The sequence below is a fragment of the Garra rufa genome, chromosome 11, assembly GCF_049309525.1.
Source record: "Garra rufa chromosome 11, GarRuf1.0, whole genome shotgun sequence".
Taxonomy (NCBI): domain Eukaryota; kingdom Metazoa; phylum Chordata; class Actinopteri; order Cypriniformes; family Cyprinidae; genus Garra; species Garra rufa.
Genome location: NC_133371.1, coordinates 4860457 through 4881628, shown reverse-complemented (window position 1 = coordinate 4881628; position 21172 = coordinate 4860457). Strand labels below are relative to the sequence as shown.

Here is a 21172-nt window from a genome sequence, read left to right as displayed (position 1 = left end):
TTCAGGTTTACGCGCTCATGAAGCGCATGCCAGAACAGCGCGCGGACCAAATGGCGTTATTTTACCGGCAAGACTTTGAAGCACATTCAAATAATGTACTTTTGTGATCGCGAATATGAATAAGTGCAGTGTCCCGTGAGTGAATGTACAGTATATTAAGACGGAGGCACACTGTAGCACGATACTACGATATTTATTCAAAAGCAGATCGTGGAGACATTTTAATCGTCCACGATCAAAAATCGTCATATCGCACACCCCTATTCCATAGGTCTCGAATCTCGATATATATTCATATTTGATGAAACTCAAATTTCCTTCACATAATAGCATGGTACTAGCATAGTTCTAAGGTACTTCTTTGGTATGAAGGCATACTTGTACTGTAATAGCAAATTATTTATTAACTATTACAAGGGTGCGATTTGTGAAAAAGCTGAAGGGGGGGGGAGGGGTGCTTTTGAAAAGTAACCTAAAGTAATGTAAACAATGCACATTATATACCCATTTTTTAGGCAAGTACCAGATAATGAAATGTTTTTAATACAATGGAAACTTTTTCTAACATTATCACAATTTCATAAAAACATTGTAAGTTCGGCCTATTAATTGTAATGATTTAATTTCAAACAACAAATAAATTATACAGAGAAAGTGAGTAAAGAACACAGTATCAACGTAGCTTTTTGAAACTCTGAATCTGCAAATCATTTGATTCTGAACAGGACTTCAAAGCACGTATGGCGAAACATTTGATTCAGATTGGGACTTTAAAGCACGTACCGCAAATCATTTGATTCAGAATGGGGATAAAAATAGTTCAGCAGAGGCAGGGATGCATAGACCATGCAACACAGTAGTACCACATTGCTTTGATGTACACCTAGATACTGAATTATTACCATATCCATACACTTTGGTATTTACTTGCTATTCCAAGATACTTGGCAAACATGCAAATACTGCTGACACTTTTACATACCTTTTAGTTAGAGGTATGAAGACACTCTTGCAATGGCTAAACATTCATAAAATATTACTGTCCTCAGGTATTTAATATATCCACCAAAACACACTAACAGCAAAAACCATGCAAGGAATATTTTAAACCATAAATAAAAGATTTTAACAGAACATAGTCCAAACAAAATTTGTCCAGTCTAAACACATACACGTTTCCAAACATACACACAAGCATAAGTTGGTACCAAATCCAAATACCAGGGTATTTCTGGTTACTGTCTGAAGGTATATAGGATGACTTACCTTGGCTGCTCCGATCTGCTCTTTCCGGAATCTCTCCAAGGGCGTGATCAGAACATCATCGGCATTCTGTATCTGCAATCAATCAAGCATAGACACAATATTTCATGAGAAAGTGGTCTTCAAAAAACTACATTAACTTCTGTGAAGTTCACAGCTTGAATTAAAGTTAGAAGGCACATGTAGCATTAACGCCAAAGGCTGAGAATTTTAAGCTCACTATTATGAGCAAATTTGTGGTGCGAGTTTACATTTTTTGCAGTAGGCTTGTGAGAACATTCACACCAACACTTCAGAAGAGCAGTAATGATTAGTGCGATAAAACTTCATTCATCAGTATTCATTTAATGAGAACTGCAGAGCACACTGCTGCAGTTCACTCCACCGACTATTAAAATGAAGAAAATGAGTAATAATATGAACATTGTGAATTTGAGCAATAAAGAAAAAAGAAAATGTCTTTTTGCTTTAAACAGGTCATGAAACACACTGGCGTTGTCAGAGCCATGAGAAATAAGGCTATCAACAAGCAGAGGTCGGAGTTTTACATTTGTGACCCTGGACCACAAAACCAGTCTTAAGTCGCTGGGGTATATTTGTAGCAATAGCCAAAAATACATTGTATGGGTCAAAATTATTGATTTTTCTTTTATGCCAAAAATCATTAGGAAATTAAGTAAAGATCATGTTCCAATGCGATTATTTGTAAAATTCCTACTATAAATATATCAAAATGTAATTTTTGATTAGTAACATGCATTGTTAAGAACTTAATTTGGTGAACTTTAGTGCATTTTATTGCACCCTCAGATTCCAGGTTTTCAAATAGATGTATCTCGGCCAAATATTGTCCTATCCTTACAAACCATATATCAACAGAAAGCTTATTTATTGAGCTTTCATATGATGTATACATCTCAGTTTTGTAAAATGTAACCTTATGACTGGTTTTGTGGTCCAGGGTCACATTTACAGATACAGCATGCATTTAAATTCTAAATTATTCCCTTTATATCTCTGTGATTGTTGGTATTATAATATTCGCTCTAAAAGCCCCTAACAGAAGACTCTGTCAGTTACACCATCAGTCTGTGAGTGTGTGTTTGCACACACTGCTCCACAGATCCTGAGATTTTACAATGGTGTTGCTATGTGGTTGCTATGCTGTTCTGAGTATTTGTTTGGACTATGCAAGACAGTTTATAGGATGTTCTAGGTGGTTGCTAGCCCATTGCTAGGGTGTTCTATGGGTGTTCACTCAGGCTTTGCAAGGAGGTTGCAGTGCAGATCTTTCTTATATGCAAAGTACACAAGTTGCGTAAAGCCTCCGAACCACCAGGAGGCGTCCTTGCTCACAAATATGCCTTGTGCTATGGGTGTGCACATAAATGCATGTCTTATTTGAACAAAAACAAGTGGGGAAATGCTTGAATGCTTGTCAGTGATATTGCATCTTAAAGTGACAGCAGCCTAATAAACCTGCAGCAGCCTTATGTAGCATGGGTATAATTTTAACAATAGCTAAATATACATTGTATGGGTCAAAACTATCATTTTTTCTTGTATGGCAAAACTCATTAAGATATTAAGTAAAGATTGTGTTATATGAAGATATTTTGTACATTTCCAAATATAAATATATAACTTAATTTTTGATTAGTAATATGCATTGCTAAAAACTTCATTTGAAAACTTCATTCAATCAACTTTAAAGGCAGTGTTGGCAGTAACGCCGTTTAAGTATAACGGCGTTAGTAACGGAGTTCATTTTTCAGTAACGGAGTAATCTAATTAATTACTTTTCCCATCGTTGCAACGCCGTTATCTTTACTGAGAATGTAAAGTGTCGCGTTACTAAAATTTGGTTGAATAAAGCGCGAGGTGTCATGCTTTGGCTACCCATCAGCTGCCTGGAGAGAGCAGGGGTGGGGATGATGACACCGTTGCAAATGCGATGATGATTGGCTGGGTGGGCGGTGCCCTGCTCACGCTGTCTCAGTCACTGCACGCTCTGACTACCAACACAAGACAGCGTGAGTGACAATGGCGACGAGCCGGGGAAATTCAAAGTTAGCGTTCGCGAACTGGAAGTACCGGCACTACTTCTCGTTAATTGAAATTAAAGGCATACTGAATATTTAAGAGTTGGATAGTGTTCTGTTTATTGTGCAGTAGGCCTAATATACAGTTACAGAGATTTGCACTAATGGCCAGGTTTTCCTTTGTTTTTTTTTACCCAAGTTTACATTTGTGTCTTTATTTTGCACAATATTTATTTTTTATATGTTTTTATTTCTATGCATATAATATAGCAGGCTGCAATCTATTGAGCTCAAATAAATACCAAATGTTCTACAATACTGTATATATTGTTTTTATTTCTCAATCAGTTAATATAAACATCTTTGATATTAAAGATGTTATAGAACGTAATAGCGTTATAGAACATAAAAAACAACGTCACAGTTACTTTGCTGAGTAACTAATTACTTTTACAATGTGGTAACTGAGTTACTAACTCAATTACTTTTTGGGAGAAGTAATTTGTAACTGTAACTAATTACTTTTTTAAAGTAAGATGACCAACACTGTTTAAAGGTGATTTTCTCAGTATTTTGATTTTTTTGCACCCTCAGATTCCAGATTTTCAAATAGTTGTATCTCGGCCAAATATTGTCCTATGCTAACAAACCATACATCAATGGAAAGCTTATTATGACTGGTTTTGTGTCCCAGGGCTAGCCTAGAATCTAGACGCGCCCCTAGCGGCAGCAAATTACATTTGCTTCCAAGGGCAGTCTAGTTACTCTCCATTCACTTGAGATTTCTAAAAATCCAAAATCGACCGAGCCAATCACGAGTCGGTGGGCGGGTTTAACATGATGACGACTGACGTGCGACCATAAGTTCCGTCAGACATTCTCTGGTTCAGTGAGAGATAGAGCGATGGCTGCTGCTAGCGAACAACTTTCTTTCGAATCGCCACTCTGAAAGACTTGAAGTTAAGCGTTTCTCTGACAAAAGAACAAGAAAGCGCAGGGCTCGCAAAATCGCTAGCACGACGTCCCGGGGCTATTGTGTTTCCCAGTAGGGCTACCAAAATGTTTCACCAGACTGCCCGACGGGATATCGTAAAGTAGAGAGCTCCTGCAGGTCCTTAAAAACTCCTGAACTTAGTTGTATCAAATTTAAGGCCATAAAAAGTTTTAAATATGTTAAATAGTATAAGAGGTCTTACAGTTGAGGACGGAAAGACGAGAATCGCCATAGGGCTGGATTAAATTTCAAAAGGCAATGTCATTGAAGAAATATGCCCGCTGCACATTTCAAAGACAAAACGCGGCACTGATGTCTTTATATGAATGTTTCTGAAGGGAACCGACTGTCCTCAGAAACGTGTTGTCGGAATTTTCATTTCATGCCTGATAAAACTGCGTTAATACAGCTTTGTGTTCAGCTGTTACTATGGAAACCGTATTATTTCAGCGCTCCTAAAGCACTCCCTCGTGACAGATAATTAATTTTTATTTCCACATTTTTTCAGCAGTTTATGGTCAAATTATTGCAATTATCGACCCATGTTTTTATGCAGCAAACACAGAGTTGTAAATGTAAAAAGTTAAGGTGCCTTCTAAAAATCTAATATTTATGTTTTAAATAAATATAATAAACTACACAATTTATCCCTTTTAATGTTATAAAGGACGAAATGCCATAGTGTAAGATATTGTGTTTTTGTGTGAAACTGTATCTGAATTATAAATCATGCCATTTTATGTCTTAACATTCTACTTTACATTGTCCAATCCCATTACTGTTTATTTTACTTGTGCAGATCTTAAAAAGGGTCATGAATTGCTTTAAATTAATATTCAAAAATTCTGCAGATACACTAAATGAAATAAATATAATGAAATAAAATTACTTCCTTGACATTTGTTTATATTTGTGTATTAAAAACGTTTTTGATTAGACTCCTATCTGATTTTCTATACTAAAAAATGTCTTTTTTTTTTTATTTGGGCTAGTTAAATTAATTTTCGGGCTGCCAAAATCTGAAGAGTACCTGCCCGAAGGGCTACCAGAGATTTTGAAATTTTGCGAGCCCTGAACTGCACTGAGGTCGTTCTTACAAAAGAAGGATGTATTTGGAGTTTTGCCAACCGGATACGGCAAAAGTTTGATCTACCAGCTAGCTCCGCTGGTGGGAAAACCCATGGGACTCTGACTACGTCACCTTCTTCGTTGCTCTGATTGGTTGTAGCGCTATCCTATAGCGTGGAGAGGGAGTTTGAAAGACAACCGTTTATCCCACCCCTCCGGTTGAGCCCTGTCTATGGAGAGTGCCCAGACCCTACATTTTTGTGGGTCTGTCTCATCAGGCTATCCCAGGGCCACATTTAATGTTTATCCACAACAAAAGAAAACTAGAGAATCCGTCACTGCTCTTCACTAAATAACTTTAGCAACTTTAATCCGAAAACAATAAATATTGAATTAATCTGGTGAAGACTATGCAGTGTTTTATTAACATTTTGGAATATTACACTAGTATGTTTAGTAACTGAAATTATTTCATTTGTATCTTTTTTTAAGTATTTGTCTTATTGTATGTCATTTTCTTCCTTTTTATTGTATTACTGACTGTTTAAACTCGTTTCTTGGCAGTGAAAGTGTATAATAAGGGGTTGGGGTTCATTTTGGGGGTTTTATAAACGCACTGATTTTTAGGACCCCTAGAAATCTAGGGCTGGCTATGGTGTCCCAGGTGCTCGGGAATAGCTAGGATGTTGAGAGGTGGTTGCTGATGTTTTCTGGGTGGTTACAAGGCATTGTTACTCTGCTGCTATGGTGTGGTATTCTAGTAGACTTCTAGGGCATTTCTGGCTGGATTCCAGGCAGATCCTAGGGTGTTCTGGCGGTTGCTTCTAGGATTTCCTAGGTGGTTGCTAGACAGACGGATACATGGACAGATTATCCATAAATTATAGATAATGCTTGAAGTAAACTTTAAAGAAGAATACAAATTTCTTGACACAATTTGCCCAGGCATCACAAAAGACATCTATTGTGGAGGTGTCATAACCAGAATATTTATGAAAGCCAGAAGCAGCTGAAATTGTACAGAATCTTGAATTGCATTTATGTATTTTAAGATTTTTCATGTTGTGCTCAAGAATAACTCAGAGCAGGGTCCTTATTCACTAAAGGTCAATGGTGCCTCTGCACATGGTTGATGAATTATGTCTTCCGGCAGTAGGCATGATTGGCTTCCTGTAGTGCTTTCTGTTGCACCAGGACTGAATCAGCCTACTTCTGAACATGCGGTACTGTCCATGATGTTGTCCAGCCGCTTGGGCATCATTCTCCTCTTCTCTACAACATCCAGATGCTTCCGTTCCTCTCCAATGAAAAAGCCTGATTTCTTGATGAGCTTGTACATCTCCAGCATTACTCCCAGAGCCCCAGCTCACTACAGCGTGGAACAAGGCAAGCACATCAACAGACTGAAAGAACATGTGCAGCTACACACACTGAAAACTTGTTTTGTTGCTCTGGTCCTTTTTTTTTTAAAAAAATGAAGAGTCTCAGTATTATTTGTCCAGTCTGTTGTCAATATGAATCTGAAGGTCTCAAACAAAGGACATATTATATATATTATATTATTACATGCTCTGTGGAATACTTGATTCTGATTGGTCAGTCACCTCATTCCGAGTTATGTTATTCTCCAATAACAACCAGTAAAAACTAATAACACAGGCTCATCCAGGTATCTGCAATCGACGCTATTCGCTTGCTAAGAACATTTATTTGTGGAAGCGTTGCGTTTTGTTGGCTAATAAAATATTACAACTCAAATCAATATTCTCTGTACAAATACGTTATTTTATCGATTAAGCTTATATTATGACATTTTTGTAATCTAATTACACAATGTGGTGGAAAATTAATTAATCTAATTAATCACACATCAAATTTGGCCCGAGAAAGACCATTTAAAGCCATTATTGTGTTAAATGAGAAAAGCATCAAATAAACATTGCAAAAAGTAGCTTTAGAAAGAAATATTTGGTCACGCTTTATTTTAAAGGACCAATTCTCACTATTAACTAACTATTAACTACAACTTTTCCCTCAATAAACTAATTTCTTTTTTTAATAGTTAGTAAGTTTGGGGTTAAGGGATCTAAAATATGGTCATACAGAATAAGGCATTAATAAGTTATAATAAACAGCCAATATGATAGTAATATGAATGCTATATATAGTTAATAGTGAGAACTGGTCCTTAAAATAAAGTGTTACCAAATATTCTATTTGACTCAACATTTATTACACATCAACTGTAGACTACAATGGTCTTTTTTTTTCTTTTTTTTGTCAATTGCTGCATCTAAATTGGTATTCACAGATTGTTTATTGCAGTTCACATGTGTAATTTAAATAGCATAAATAATATTGTGAGATAAATGGGTTTTAAATGGGTATTAAATAGACAGTTCAGCCAAAAAAAAAAAAAAAAAAAGAAAAAGAAAAAGAAAGAAAATTCTGTGTTGCTCAAAGATGCACAACAGTTCTTATAAATTTGAGGCTAAACCCCATACACAAAGTCATTTTGCCTTAACATCTTGAATCTTTTATTCATGCACTGAGTTATTGCATCATAATATAATATAGAATGGATTATTATATTATATTATTATAGTGTTTAAATGTAAAAAAAAGTACATTTTTTGCAGCTCATTGCAACTGCCATTGAGATGAATAGGAATGCTAATGGATATTTCTCTCTCCAGGTATTATAAACCTCTCTGCCCAAAACATGCAAATACATCAGCTCAGGATGCACATCTGCGTATGTGGAGCAGACCTGCCGCGGCGGTGTGACATGACACTCGGTTTGATTAACAGAGTTATCCTGCGCCGTGAGGCTGCGTGATAAAGCTATAACACAGCACATAATACCTGCTCTAATTTTAGAGAGACCTTTCTCCTCCACCATCTCTGGAGAGCGTCTCCCTCCACCCATAAATCAAAAAGAATTGTTTTCATTGTCTCTAAAACCCCCTGAAACACACGGTCACCCTCACCTTTGCCTGACAAAGGCACACAAACCTCATCTACATCCGAACGCTCTGTGATTAGCTGCAAACCCCAAACCCTGCACCGCTTCTATCAGTTTCTCATTTCATTCCTTTGTTTTATTTCAATTTAGTAAGCACTGCTTCATTGGTATTCAGAAACGTCCCCCGGAGCCTTGAATAGAGAATTTCGAAAGCGTAACTTTATCAAAGGAATTACTGGTTAGATTAATATTCCGTCACAAGGGAAAAAACTGCAACACGAGCATCATCCCTACGGCTAGTGGAGACGATCAACGCTAAATGCGGCTAACTGGAAAGTAACTCAATAAATACTCTAATTTTCAGCTCATTCCTTGATTATTATTTTATGACCAATGAATAAAGCATGTGTATTCGAAACTCTGAAAAATCTGTAAGGCACAAACAGGTCTATGTGTGTGTGTGTCTGTGTGTGTGTATCTTTCTAGGACGATGCTTAGATCTGAAAGGGATCCGATCTGTATGATTTAAATGCATGAGTTGAATCGACACCTTGGTTGCACTTTATTACCCGTTTGGAGTGGAACGTCCTCACGGCTGATTTCATACCGTCTTAACTTCCCTGGCTGTAGAGCAAAACATCCTGCGATGCAGTGCTCAGACACTGTGACTAATCTGAATCTGAATGACTTGATATCAACAGTGAAGGTTTTCATTGCATTTTTTCCTCTGTAGTTGTGGAGGCAGTTCTCAGGACACTTGACCTTTGGAATTCATTTCGGGATGAGCTGTCGTAATCATCCTTATCTGGAATGGCCTGTCTTGACGGGGCCTTTGAAGAGAGTCTCACCTGTAGGGATCATCTCCATGTCACTGGAGACATACCAGGGATATCAAAAAAGGGGCTTAAATCCAAAAAATAATTGCTTTAGCATTCGGCAAGTTTATGTAAAACATACATCCAAAAAGAAGTGGATTGATTTTACATTCCACTTCTTAGAACTATTTAACGCCCCAAGAGACATCATGCCCTAAGGCCTAAATACAATGCTGAAAGAACAGAAAGTAGGATGAATGTGGGAAAAAATAATAATAATAACAATAACAACAAAGAAAGACTGTGCGTCTGTGAATAAAAATAGAAACTTTATGATACTTCATGGTTTTATGCCATATTATTGTGCAGTGAAATATTTTTTTTAAAATTAAAACATTCATCAAATTTATGGTTTGTAAGCAGCATGATTGAAATAAATATATATTTACATATATAAAGGCAGAATTCAGAGATATAAAAAAAGGCAGAATTGTGAGAAAAAAGTTATATAATTCCGAGATATCAACTCGGAATTGCCGAAAAAAAAGGCTGAATTGCTACGTATAAACTCAGAATTCTGAGAAATAAGTCTGAATTGCAAGGAAAAAGAGGCAAAAATCCGATATATAAACTTAGAATTGAGGAAAAAAGTATGGTTGAAGTGAACATATTTATATACTGTATTTATATATATAAAGGCAGAATTCAGAGATATCAACTCGGAATTGTGAAAAAAATAAAAGGCAGAATTACGAGATATAAACTCGGAATTGCCAGAAAAAAAATCAGATTTGCAAGATATAAACTCTGAATTGCCAGAAAAAAAATCAGATTTGCAAGATATAAACTCGGAATTCCAAAAAATAAGTTTAAAAAGGCAAAAATCCAATACATAAACTCGGAATTGTGGAAAAAAGTCAGAATTGCAAGATCTAAAAATGATAATTGAGAATTCTAAACATCTAAACATCCTTATCCAAACATAAAAAGTAAAAAAATGCAGAATTGTGAGAAAAAAAAGGCAGAATTGCAAAATATAAACTCAGAATTGCGGAAAAAAAGAGGCAAAATTGCAAGATATAAACTCGGAATTGCAAAACAAAAGTCAGAATTGCAAGATATTAACTCGGAACTGCGAGAAAAAAAGGCTGAATTGCGACATATAAACTCGGAATTCCAAGAAACAAGTCTAAATTGCAAAGAAAAAAAGGCAAAATTCCGATAAATGAACTCGGAATTGAGGAAAAAAAGTCAGAATTCAGAGATATAAACTCAGAATTGTGAAAAAAATAAAAGTCAGAATTACGAGATAAAAACTCAGAATTGCGAGAAAAAAGTCAGAATTGTGAGATATAAACTCGGAATTCAGAGAATAAAGTCTGAATTACAAGGAAAAAAAGGCAAAATTCCGATATATAAACTTGGAATTGAGCAAAAAAAAAGTCAGAATTGCGAGATCTAAACTCGGAATTGCAAAAAAAAAAAAAAAAAAAAAGGCTGAATTGCGACATATAAACTTGGAATTCCGAGAAATAAGTCCAAATTGCGAAGAAAATGAGGCAAAAATCCAATATATAAACTCGGAATTGAGGAAAAAAGTCAGAATTGCAAGATTTAAACTCAAGAAAAATTATGAGATATAAACTCGGAATTTACAAGAAAAAAAGTCAGAATTGTGAGATATTAACTCGGAATTGTGAGAAATAAGTCTGGATTGCGAGGAAAAAAAAGGCAAAATTCCAATATATAAACTCGGAATTGAGGAAAAAAGTCAGAATTGCTAGATATAAACTCGGAATTGAAAAAAAAAAAAAAAAAAAAAAAAAAAAAAAAAGCTGAATTGTGACAAACTTGGAATTCCAAGAAATAAGTCCAAATTGCAAGGAAAGAGAGGCAAAAATCCAATATATAAACTCGGGATTGAGGAAAAAAGTCAGAATTGCAATATCTGAACTCGGTATTGCAAAAATAAATAAATAAATAGGCTGAATTGCAAGATATTAACTCGGAACTACAAGAAAAAAAGGCTGAATTGCAACATATAAACTCGGAATTCCGAGAAACAAGTCTAAATTGCAAAGAAAAAAAAGGCAAAATTCCGATAAATGAACTCGGAATTGAGGAAAAAAAGTCAGAATTCAGAGATATAAACTCAGAATTGTGAAAAAAATAAAAGTCAGAATTACGAGATATAAACTCAGAATTGCGAGAAAAAAGTCAGAATTGTGAGATATAAACTCGGAATTCAGAGAATAAAGTCTGAATTACAAGGAAAAAAAGGCAAAATTCCGATATATAAACTTGGAATTGAGCAAAAAAAAAGTCAGAATTGCGAGATCTAAACTCGGAATTGCAAAAAAAAAAAAAAAAAAAAAGGCTGAATTGCGACATATAAACTTGGAATTCCGAGAAATAAGTCCAAATTGCGAAGAAAATGAGGCAAAAATCCAATATATAAACTCGGAATTGAGGAAAAAAGTCAGAATTGCAAGATTTAAACTCAAGAAAAATTATGAGATATAAACTCGGAATTTACAAGAAAAAAAGTCAGAATTGTGAGATATTAACTCGGAATTGTGAGAAATAAGTCTGGATTGCGAGGAAAAAAAAGGCAAAATTCCAATATATAAACTCGGAATTGAGGAAAAAAGTCAGAATTGCTAGATATAAACTCGGAATTGCAAAAAAAAAAAAAAAAGCTGAATTGTGACAAACTTGGAATTCCAAGAAATAAGTCCAAATTACAAGGAAAGAGAGGCAAAAATCCAATATATAAACTCGGGATTGAGGAAAAAAGTCAGAATTGCAAGATCTGAACTCGGTATTTCAAAAAAAATATAAAAAATAGGCTGAATTGCGACATAAACGTGGAATCCCGAGAAATAAGTCTGAATTGCAAGGAAAAAGAGGCAAAAATTCAATATATAAACTTGGAATTGAGGAAAAAAGTCAGAATTGTAAGGAAAAAGAGGCAAAAATTCAATATATAAACTTGGAATTGAGGAAAAAAGTCAGAATTGTGAGATATAAACTCAGAATTGCCAGAAAAAAAGGCAAAATTCCAAGATATGAACTTGGAATTGTGAGAAAAAAGGCAGAATTCACTCAAAGTTAAGTGTATGTGGTGTATGAGCAAAGCCCACTAGATATAAGAGTTCAAAGACATCTACAATTATACATTTTAATGAAACACTAAAGTAATCATTCTGTATTTGAAATCCACTGAAAAATACATGAAGTTGTTAGCCATCAAAACTTTTACTTAATCATATGATAACAAACTCATCAACCCTTTCAAGTTACTCATAAAAAACTTTTCATAAGAGATCAAAGCAAAAGCCTGCAAGGAACAAAAGCACCTGGTTCATCCCCGGCATCTGAGAACAGTCGGCGGTGATCTGTATACGACTCTAATTGGTGTCAGTGAGGTTGACTGCAAAAATTCACTTTGAGCTGAAAACCGAATGTCTGCTGGATTCATTTGGATGGTGCTCAACAGACCTAAAGAGAGAGGGAAATCCATTACCCATAAAGCGCTTCAGCAGCATGGAACGTCTAATTTCTATGATGAACTCGTATTGATTTTTGATGACAGCATTTTCTCAGTTACAATATTAATTAAGTTGTGCTTATGCTAAGCACTCTCTGAGCGAGACACAAATCTCACCTCCGGTTTTACCACCTCAAGGTGCTGCTGCAGCCTAATACCTGCTTCCTGAACAAACCTCATCTGCAAATAGAGTAAATGAGCCGACATCAGATGTTTTCCTGCTCGGGATGGTGAAATCGAGATGGCAAAAAGCATTTTAATCTGCTGATTTACTGCTCAAGAAGCACTTTACAAGGAATAGTGACAGTCAAGACATCATTAATGTTACAAAGTATTTATATTTAAAATAAATGGTTCTTTCATACATTCTATTGATCAAAGAATCAAAGAAAAAAAACTTTGATAATTGCAAACTTTTTTGTATTACAAGTTTTTTTTTTTAAATGTTAGGTTTAAATGTGCAAATGAGACATTATTTCATGAAATATGTGCTAATTTGCATACATTTCTAGCACAAAAATCTAAACACTGGATGAAGTCAGTTTCAAAATTATTGTTTGATTTTATTTTACATATTGGAGTCAAATGTTTTTACAGAGGGGATTTTGGGAATCTCATATTGTCACTCCATAATTCAGAAAATAACTAACTAATAACTAAAAAACAATGTATTTTTTTTACCATTTTGGGGGAATAAAATATAAAGTATTAAGCAAATTATATATGAACAAATCCCTCTGTAAAAACCTTCAGAATATAGACAGGAATAAAAAATTTAAGTTTGGTGTGTGTAAATGCTACTGAAGTGGAGAAAAAACTCTAAAAATATGCATTGTAATTGAAATCCATTGACACAAATAGATAAAGTGCTATAAAAGAAACACTTAACAGTGTCTTGTGGCTGTTTTCTTTCTACTAGTCTGAAAAAACACTTTATGAAACACCAAAAAGCCCAAAATCTCAAACGTGACAGGTGCATGAAAAACAGTGTTTTTGCCTGCAGTGTCTCCCCTTAATTATTTTTGCTTTAGCTTTTAACTGATGTGTATTGACCTTATCCATGTGTTCTCTCTGTTTATTTTATTTAGCTGTGAGAGGCATGTGGTGTCTTTTGTTCAAAGGCACATTTGTCTTAGTTACAGTAAACTCAAATAAACCTCCCTGTTGTCTGGCTCTAGCCGTGGGGCAGTGATTTGGTCTCGAGTCCTGGAGTCACAGTATAGTGGAGTCCATGTGTGTCTCACCAAAAATGCCCTCTTGAGTCCCATTAACAAACTCTGTAAATCTTGGAAACAATCACTTCTTTTCAGTCTCTGTCGTCACGCTCGATGTGACATTCCATAAGACTGGCCTCAGCACAATGCGTGCCCACGCTGCGCAATGCAATCACAGCAAGGATAAACAAAAGATTGGACAACTCACGGCTTTTAGCCTAAACCAGGTTGCGGTTTGCATGAACTTTAAATTAGCTATTCGCCAAAATTTTGGTGGTTGCTCTCAATTTTTGCTTTTTTCCCCATGACAATTAAGCTTATTTTCATACCAAATTCTCCTTACTGCACTAGAATTTAAAATTAAATAAATATGGTTTAAACTGTAAATTAGGGGAGACATTTTTTTAAAACCACAAACCACTTTTAAACCACTTCTCTCATTTCATGTAGTGAAGAAAATGTACACAAATATTTAGCAAAAAATACATAACAAAAAATAATATATTTTGGAATTTGGAATTTTTAAGGTCTATTTTTTTTTTTTATATATTTTAACCATTTTTAGAAAGTTCAAAACAACATTTTTTTTTCAAAAATTAATCTTTTGTAATATTATAAATATCATTACTGTCACATTTGATCAATTTCATCCATCCCTGCTGAATAAAAGTATTATTTCTTAAAAAAGAAACACATTTTTGAATAGTATTGAAGTTTTAAAGAAGCACAATAATATCACAAATATTAGCAGCAACATTAATAATAATATATATATATATATATATATATATATATATATATATATATATATATATATATATATATATATTTTTTTTTTTTTTTTTTTGAGCAGCAAGACTGGAAGACTGGGGTAATGATGCTAAAAACTCAGCTTTGATCACACCAATAAATTACATTTAAACATTTTAAACATTACTTTTTAAATATTAAAAAGTAAAATGTTATTTTAGGTTGTAAAATGTTTCATAATATTATTGTTTTACTGTATTTTTGATGAAAAAGTAGACTCTAATCTTGAGATTCACTCAGTGCACTTCTGATGAAAATAACATCATATTAATTTCATCAGAAAATGTTCACAAATATTTAGCAAAAAAATACATAAATAAAAAGACTATTGGAATCTTTAAGTTTTTTACGGTCTATTTTTTTTTAACATTTTAACCATGATACACTTTTCAGGGTTTTCTGAAGAACAACATTTTTTGAAATAGCAATCTTTTGTAATATTATAAATATCTTTACGGTCACTGCTACTGAAGTGGAGATTTATGGCTCAGTGTAGGAGAGAAAAAAAACTAATTTTAAGAGAAATGCCTTTAAAATACATATAGTAATTGAAATCTATTGACACAAATAGATAAAATGAAATAAAAGAAACACTTTTACAAAAAAAAAAAAAAAATACACATTACAAAAAAATAAATAAATAAACATAATGATACTAAAATAGTCTTTATTTTCTATATTTTTCTTCTGATCCTGAGATAAAATGTCCCACTTTCATCAGATTTACTCCAGCACAGCTTTAGCACTTGGCTGCACTCGCTGGAACTTTAACATAGCTGAACGACAAACCTAAGCTCATGAAAAGAGCGCCTTTGAATGCAAATGGCGTCAAATTGAAGCTTAATGTGAGGGTGTAATAAGCTGTGAGTGGTTTAGGGCAGAATGTAAGCACAAATGTTGGTGAGAACTCATGATTACATGAATGAACACAGCTGAGGGCCTGTCTTCTTAATAGCCTTAATGTAAGACGGGATGTAAAAGAGTGCTTTGAGCTGTCTAAAACACAAAACAAGCTAAGAGGAACAGTGTCAAGCAAAGTGAGGAAATTACTAAACGGGGTGCAGGCTGAAGATAACCACACCTGGCTAGACTGACAAAAAAGGAACCAAATTTCAGTGCTTTCACAACATTATCGGCTCGAAGGACAGATTTGTTCTGGAACAGCTTCAAGAGGATTTCCCTAAAGGATATGATCACCTTTAAAAAAGCGCCACAACATCAGGCCCCTGGCCTCTGAATACCATCAGAACTCAGCGGCCTTGAACAATCTCCAACCATGCAGAGCACAAAACACTTTCTTTCTCTTTCACACACACACAAGCTTTCCATCTCTCTTTCTGCTGAGAAGGCTTGCTGTCTCACACCGGGGAATTAAACCAGACTTCTCTTTAAAACGGTGGAATTTGATAAGTCTGTGCTCCACAATAACACACTTGGGTGGCAGACGCACACACACGGATACCGATTTCTTCTGTGGCTTTGAGCCAAGCAAACCATCATGACGGTTATAAAACCTTTACCGTCTAGTGCCAATAACCCACCTTCGCTGTACAAACCATCCCAAAGCTTCCTTGAATTAGCACTGGCACCGAAATAAATATTTCAACTAATAAACCACTAAAACAGGAAGTGGCACTAATCTGATACACGTGTATCTGTGAGGCAGTGAGCGAAAGCGGCTTCTTATCGCTCAGTGTCTTTTCTATTTTGGGTTGTTGATTTACTCCAGATGTGACTAGGGGACGTGGGGGGTTGGTGGGTCGAGGATTTTGTTTCAATTTCTCGTCTGTGAAAGCGCGCACTCGCAAAGCCGCTGAGGAAATTTGATCTGGAATGCTGGGTTTGCTTTGAGTTTATTTGTTAATTCCCCTCAACCGTCCATTCATTCTAGTTTTCATTCATATTATGTCAAAAAAGAATTTGGGAGAGATGCTTGCCCATGCAAAACTGCTACAATGCTAGTGGTTGACAGGGTGTAACTACAGTGGCAGATTGTTCTAAAATGGTTTGATATGGGGTTGCTATGATAGTGGGATTTTGGATTGAATGCTTTTTGTTTAATGGCTGGACAGTTGCAAAGGCATTGCTAAAAGTGGTTTTTAAGCTGTTCTGGATCCTGATACTGTATATTCACAGCACAGTTCCTTTTAGTTCGTTTTGGCACTCTAGTGTATCCTTGATTTTTACTTGTGTCTGACCTTGAAGGACTGAGTGAAGAAATGAACCTGAAAAGATTTCCATACCAAAGAATGTGCAGCTCCGGAGCACAGCCACCTATTATGTAATTGTCATGGACAAATGGCAGTTCCAAAGGTGTTTAACAGCCAGAGTGAAATTTTCCAGATAGTTTCCAATCACAGACCAAACTTTGCTAGAAGGTTACTAAGGTGCATTTTCTACAGTGTTCTAGTGTGCGTTTCCCAAAACCATTGTTGGCTAACTATGGCTGCGAGTTCCGTTGAAATCTATTGATAATGACAGAACTTGAGATTATAGCTGATTTTGAGAAATGCACCCTTGGGTGGTTGCTAATGAGTAGTTATGTCAGTCACTGTGTCAGATTATGCGATTTTGACTCCTAAAATCTTGTTGTGAACAAGAAACATTTCAGACTACACATTGCTACACTCTTAAAAATAAAGGTGCTCCACGATGCCATAGAAGAACCTTTTTTGTCTAAATGGTTCCATAAAGAACCTTTAACATCTGAAGAAGCTTTCTGTTTCACAAAAGGTTCCTTGTAGCAAAAGAAGGTTCTTCAGATTATAAAAATGTAAGAAAGAGATGGTTCTTTAAAGAACCTTTGACTGAAAGGTTCTTTGTGGAACCAAAAATGGTTCTTTATGGCATCGCGTACCCGACCATTCATCGCTTGCCGTCTTTTACAGTGTCTATGCTGTCATTGGTAGCGTGGGACTAGACAGCAAGTTTTGCTGTTTTACATCAGAAAAGCCTAAAAAAAAAATTCTGACAGTGGACACAAATCTGGATTTGAACCAGGCTTAAAACATTGCTCAGATGCGCAGTGCAGGTGTGAGGTGAATTTTGAGAGAGAACGAGTCCACTAGGTGTTGCATATGTTGTCCAAGGCTGTTTAAGTAAAGTACTTTTTTTATTTTTATTGTATATCAAGGTTATTCATTAAAATTAATAGATAGGCGAACATAATCACCTGGTTTTGTAAAGCTGGCCAATTATATTTGCATTAATCAGCCAGTTTGCACTTGTCTAAAATTTAAATTACATTTATAAAATGAGCATGGCCTTTTTAATGAAAGCAAAGGTCCATGTTTAATAAAGGTGTTATAGAATGAAAACATTAGAAAAACATTTAAAGGGATAGTTCACCTAAAAATGGAAATTCTGTCATTAATTACTCACCTCACGGAACACTGCACTTACTCGTATTCGCAAAATGCGCTTATAATGAGCCTGTCAAACAGCGCCTGATTACTCGACTAAGCTATCTTTGGTGTCTGATTTGCTAATAATACTGTCAAAAACACACAAGGATTACATATAAACACAGTCGGTTATGTCTAAAGTGAAAGTAAACAGTTGAGAGAAAAATGGATGTGCGCCTGTATACTAGATGCATGCAGCTCTTAAAACGACAGAACTAAACATGCTGTCGATTTTGTCACTCACATGTTGCCCCAAATCTCTATTTTTTATTTTTTTTTCTTGTGCTAAACACAAAAGAAGATATGTGGATAACAGTAGCTGGTCCCCACTGACTTTGAGAGAGAGAGAAAAAAATACTATGGAAGTATAACACAGCAACTGTTACCCACATTATTCGAAATAAGTTTTATGTTCAACATGTTTTATGTTTAAAAAATAATAATTTTTGGGTGACGGTAGGCTAATAAAACAAAGTACAAAGAAAAATCACTCACTGCTCTTGACTTGAACTTTAATACAGTTGCTTTAATAAGAGTCAATGTATAATTTATGTATATAGTGTATATAGTGTTTTATTGTTATATTTGTTCATTCAATTTCTTGAATGCTACTGATAAATACACCTTCTGTACCTGAAAATTAAAGCACTGTTTGTTTTATTTGTATATTGTATATGTGTATGTGCCTATCTTTGTTCTTATTTTTTAATAACAAAGGTAAAATAATGACAAAGATTTTTATCTTCGCCCATTTTGGCCTTGTTCTTGGTACCTTTCTATGCCTTGACCGTGGTAAGCCCCTTGCCGTCTATAGAGGGTCAGAAAGCTCTCGGATTTCATCCAAAATATCTTAATTTGTGTTCTGAAGTTGGAACGACATGAGAGTGAGTAATTAATGACAGAATTTTCATTTTGGGGTGAACTATCTCTTTAAGAGATTGTTGCTCAGTTAGGTTTTATACACATCTATTTTCTTCGAATGTCACAAATAACAGTCTCAATGTTTACTGGGTTTGACATGATCCTTTGAATCTTTTGTAGTGTGGTTTAGGTGAAGTATACTAAAAACAAACGGTCTCCTCCAAATTAACCCACAACTTGATCAGTTTATATATAAAGAAATTAATTATTTCAGCAACTCCACACAAAAGCCAAGTTTTGATTGTTGTACTGCAAACTAATTTTTCTAACCACTGCTTCCCGATAGTTTTACAGGGCAGTAACTCCAAGTCCCCGTTATTTCAAAGAATAGTACAACGGCGAGCATGCAAGTGTATGGGGTGTTAGGGATTTTCTGGCCCCTAGTTCACTGTTAATGATGATTATTCAGGCAAAAAGCTGTTTAGAAAGCTATTTGTGCATGTTAGAAGTGCAGACTTTCCGTACAGTTGTGGTTTTATTTAAGTTGCAGATTAAGATCTTAAAATCTGAAAACTGTTCAGTATTATGATCTCCACAAGATGGAAACACTAACGAAGACATGCACAGACAATCACAATTCTACTCTCATTGGCAAATGTCAATAGGTCAGCATTATTGACAGTATTACTGCATCACAAGGGCCTGCTTCAGTCCCACTCGGCTGAAGAGAACTGACGTTTGCATGTACATACGGCTACCTCAGATTCAGCCTGACAGCGGAGCGCTCTCTGTTCCATGACTGATTGGGCTCAAGAGATCAAGAGTGCACTAGCAAGTCTACCATGGAAAATATTTGGAAAATCTCCCTCCTCCTATCCTCATATTCCTCTGTTCAAAAATTTATGACACAAGGTGTTGCTAGATGGAGCAACGACAGCGCTTAAACTCTCCTTTACTTCCAGGTTGTGCTTTAAATCACAAAAGCATCCCCTAAAAAGCACACACAAGCCATTACATCCTATATTAAAAAGCCTGTCTTCCAGGGTGAGGTGAAGAAACACTTAGCTGCAGACAACATGAAAAGGAATGCGAATAAAGTGGAAAGTTTCACTGACTTGAAGCTAAATTCCATGCGGTTTGTCATTAACCACAGCTGGCCCTGGATTACGGGATGTGTGATTAAGCAGTCACTAAAGTCAGTCGCCGTAACAAAGAATGGACAGGAGCAGTGAGCCGTATAGTGCAAACAAAGATAATGGCTCTGTTTCAAAACCTGGCCGTCTACCGCCTACGTACAACTGTCTTTAACAACAGCATCCTAACTGTAATGTAACGTCATACATGTCTAATTTGCGATGCTCAACCTAGCAACTCAATGCAATGCACAGGAGACTAAACACACAATGCATTTTTATTTAGAAATCCTAAAGCACAATATATTCTGTGGCAAGTATTTGTTTTTGGATGGTCCGAAGTAATTTCGCATGCTTTTGTGTGACTGTACCTTTAAACCTCCATTTGATCTCCATTTAACCTCATTGCTGTCTAGGATAAAGATAATAAAGATATCTCATTTGAGATTTTTTCTGTCCTGTGGGCTTCCTCCCGGACTGAGTCTTTTCTTTGCAAAGAGTGTCTTTGCAGCAAGCTATGCATGAAGACTGCTAAAAAGAGATTAGATGTTTAAGATGAAGGAGAGGAAAATGAAATCAAATGCGCTGAGGCTGCTATCCTCAAAAGTGTTTTGTTCTCAATAAAACTAATGTGTCTGACTGTGTGAGACTGCACAAATGAGTTTATTCCAGCCATAAATCCATAAGTAATGCACTTAGGAGTAACATAATAAAATGTGTATTTTAAAAGTCCTTTTTCAACCCTATTACTCACTGTCTGAAATGAAACAGACTTTGATTTTCCCCACATATATGGAGATCAGAGAGCAGGGGTCGTAGTACATAAATGAACCTCAGAGTGTCATTCGAGACAGAGACTTTAAGGAGCAGCACTTCTGGAAAAACAACAACACGGGTCACGAAAACAAACCATTAGTCATTTTAGCAAACTTCCTTTATCTTCTGTAACTTTAAACACTTCACAGGAACCAAAAAATAATGCTCCCAGTTGGGATCACTTTCAGAGACACATAAATAAACTCTGTTTCAAAACGTAGTAAGCTTCCATGCTGT

At 35.5% G+C, this 21172-nt stretch overlaps 1 protein-coding gene across 1 annotated transcript in view; it reads right to left on the bottom strand.

Moving 5' to 3' along the window:
* arhgap42b (Rho GTPase activating protein 42b) overlaps positions 1–21172 on the bottom strand; it is a 173932-nt gene that overhangs the window by 68817 nt on the left and 83943 nt on the right. The window contains exon 4 of the mRNA XM_073850019.1: positions 1267–1338. Within this exon, the coding sequence (XP_073706120.1) occupies positions 1267–1338 (72 nt within the window). The remainder of the gene's footprint in view (positions 1–1266; positions 1339–21172) is intronic.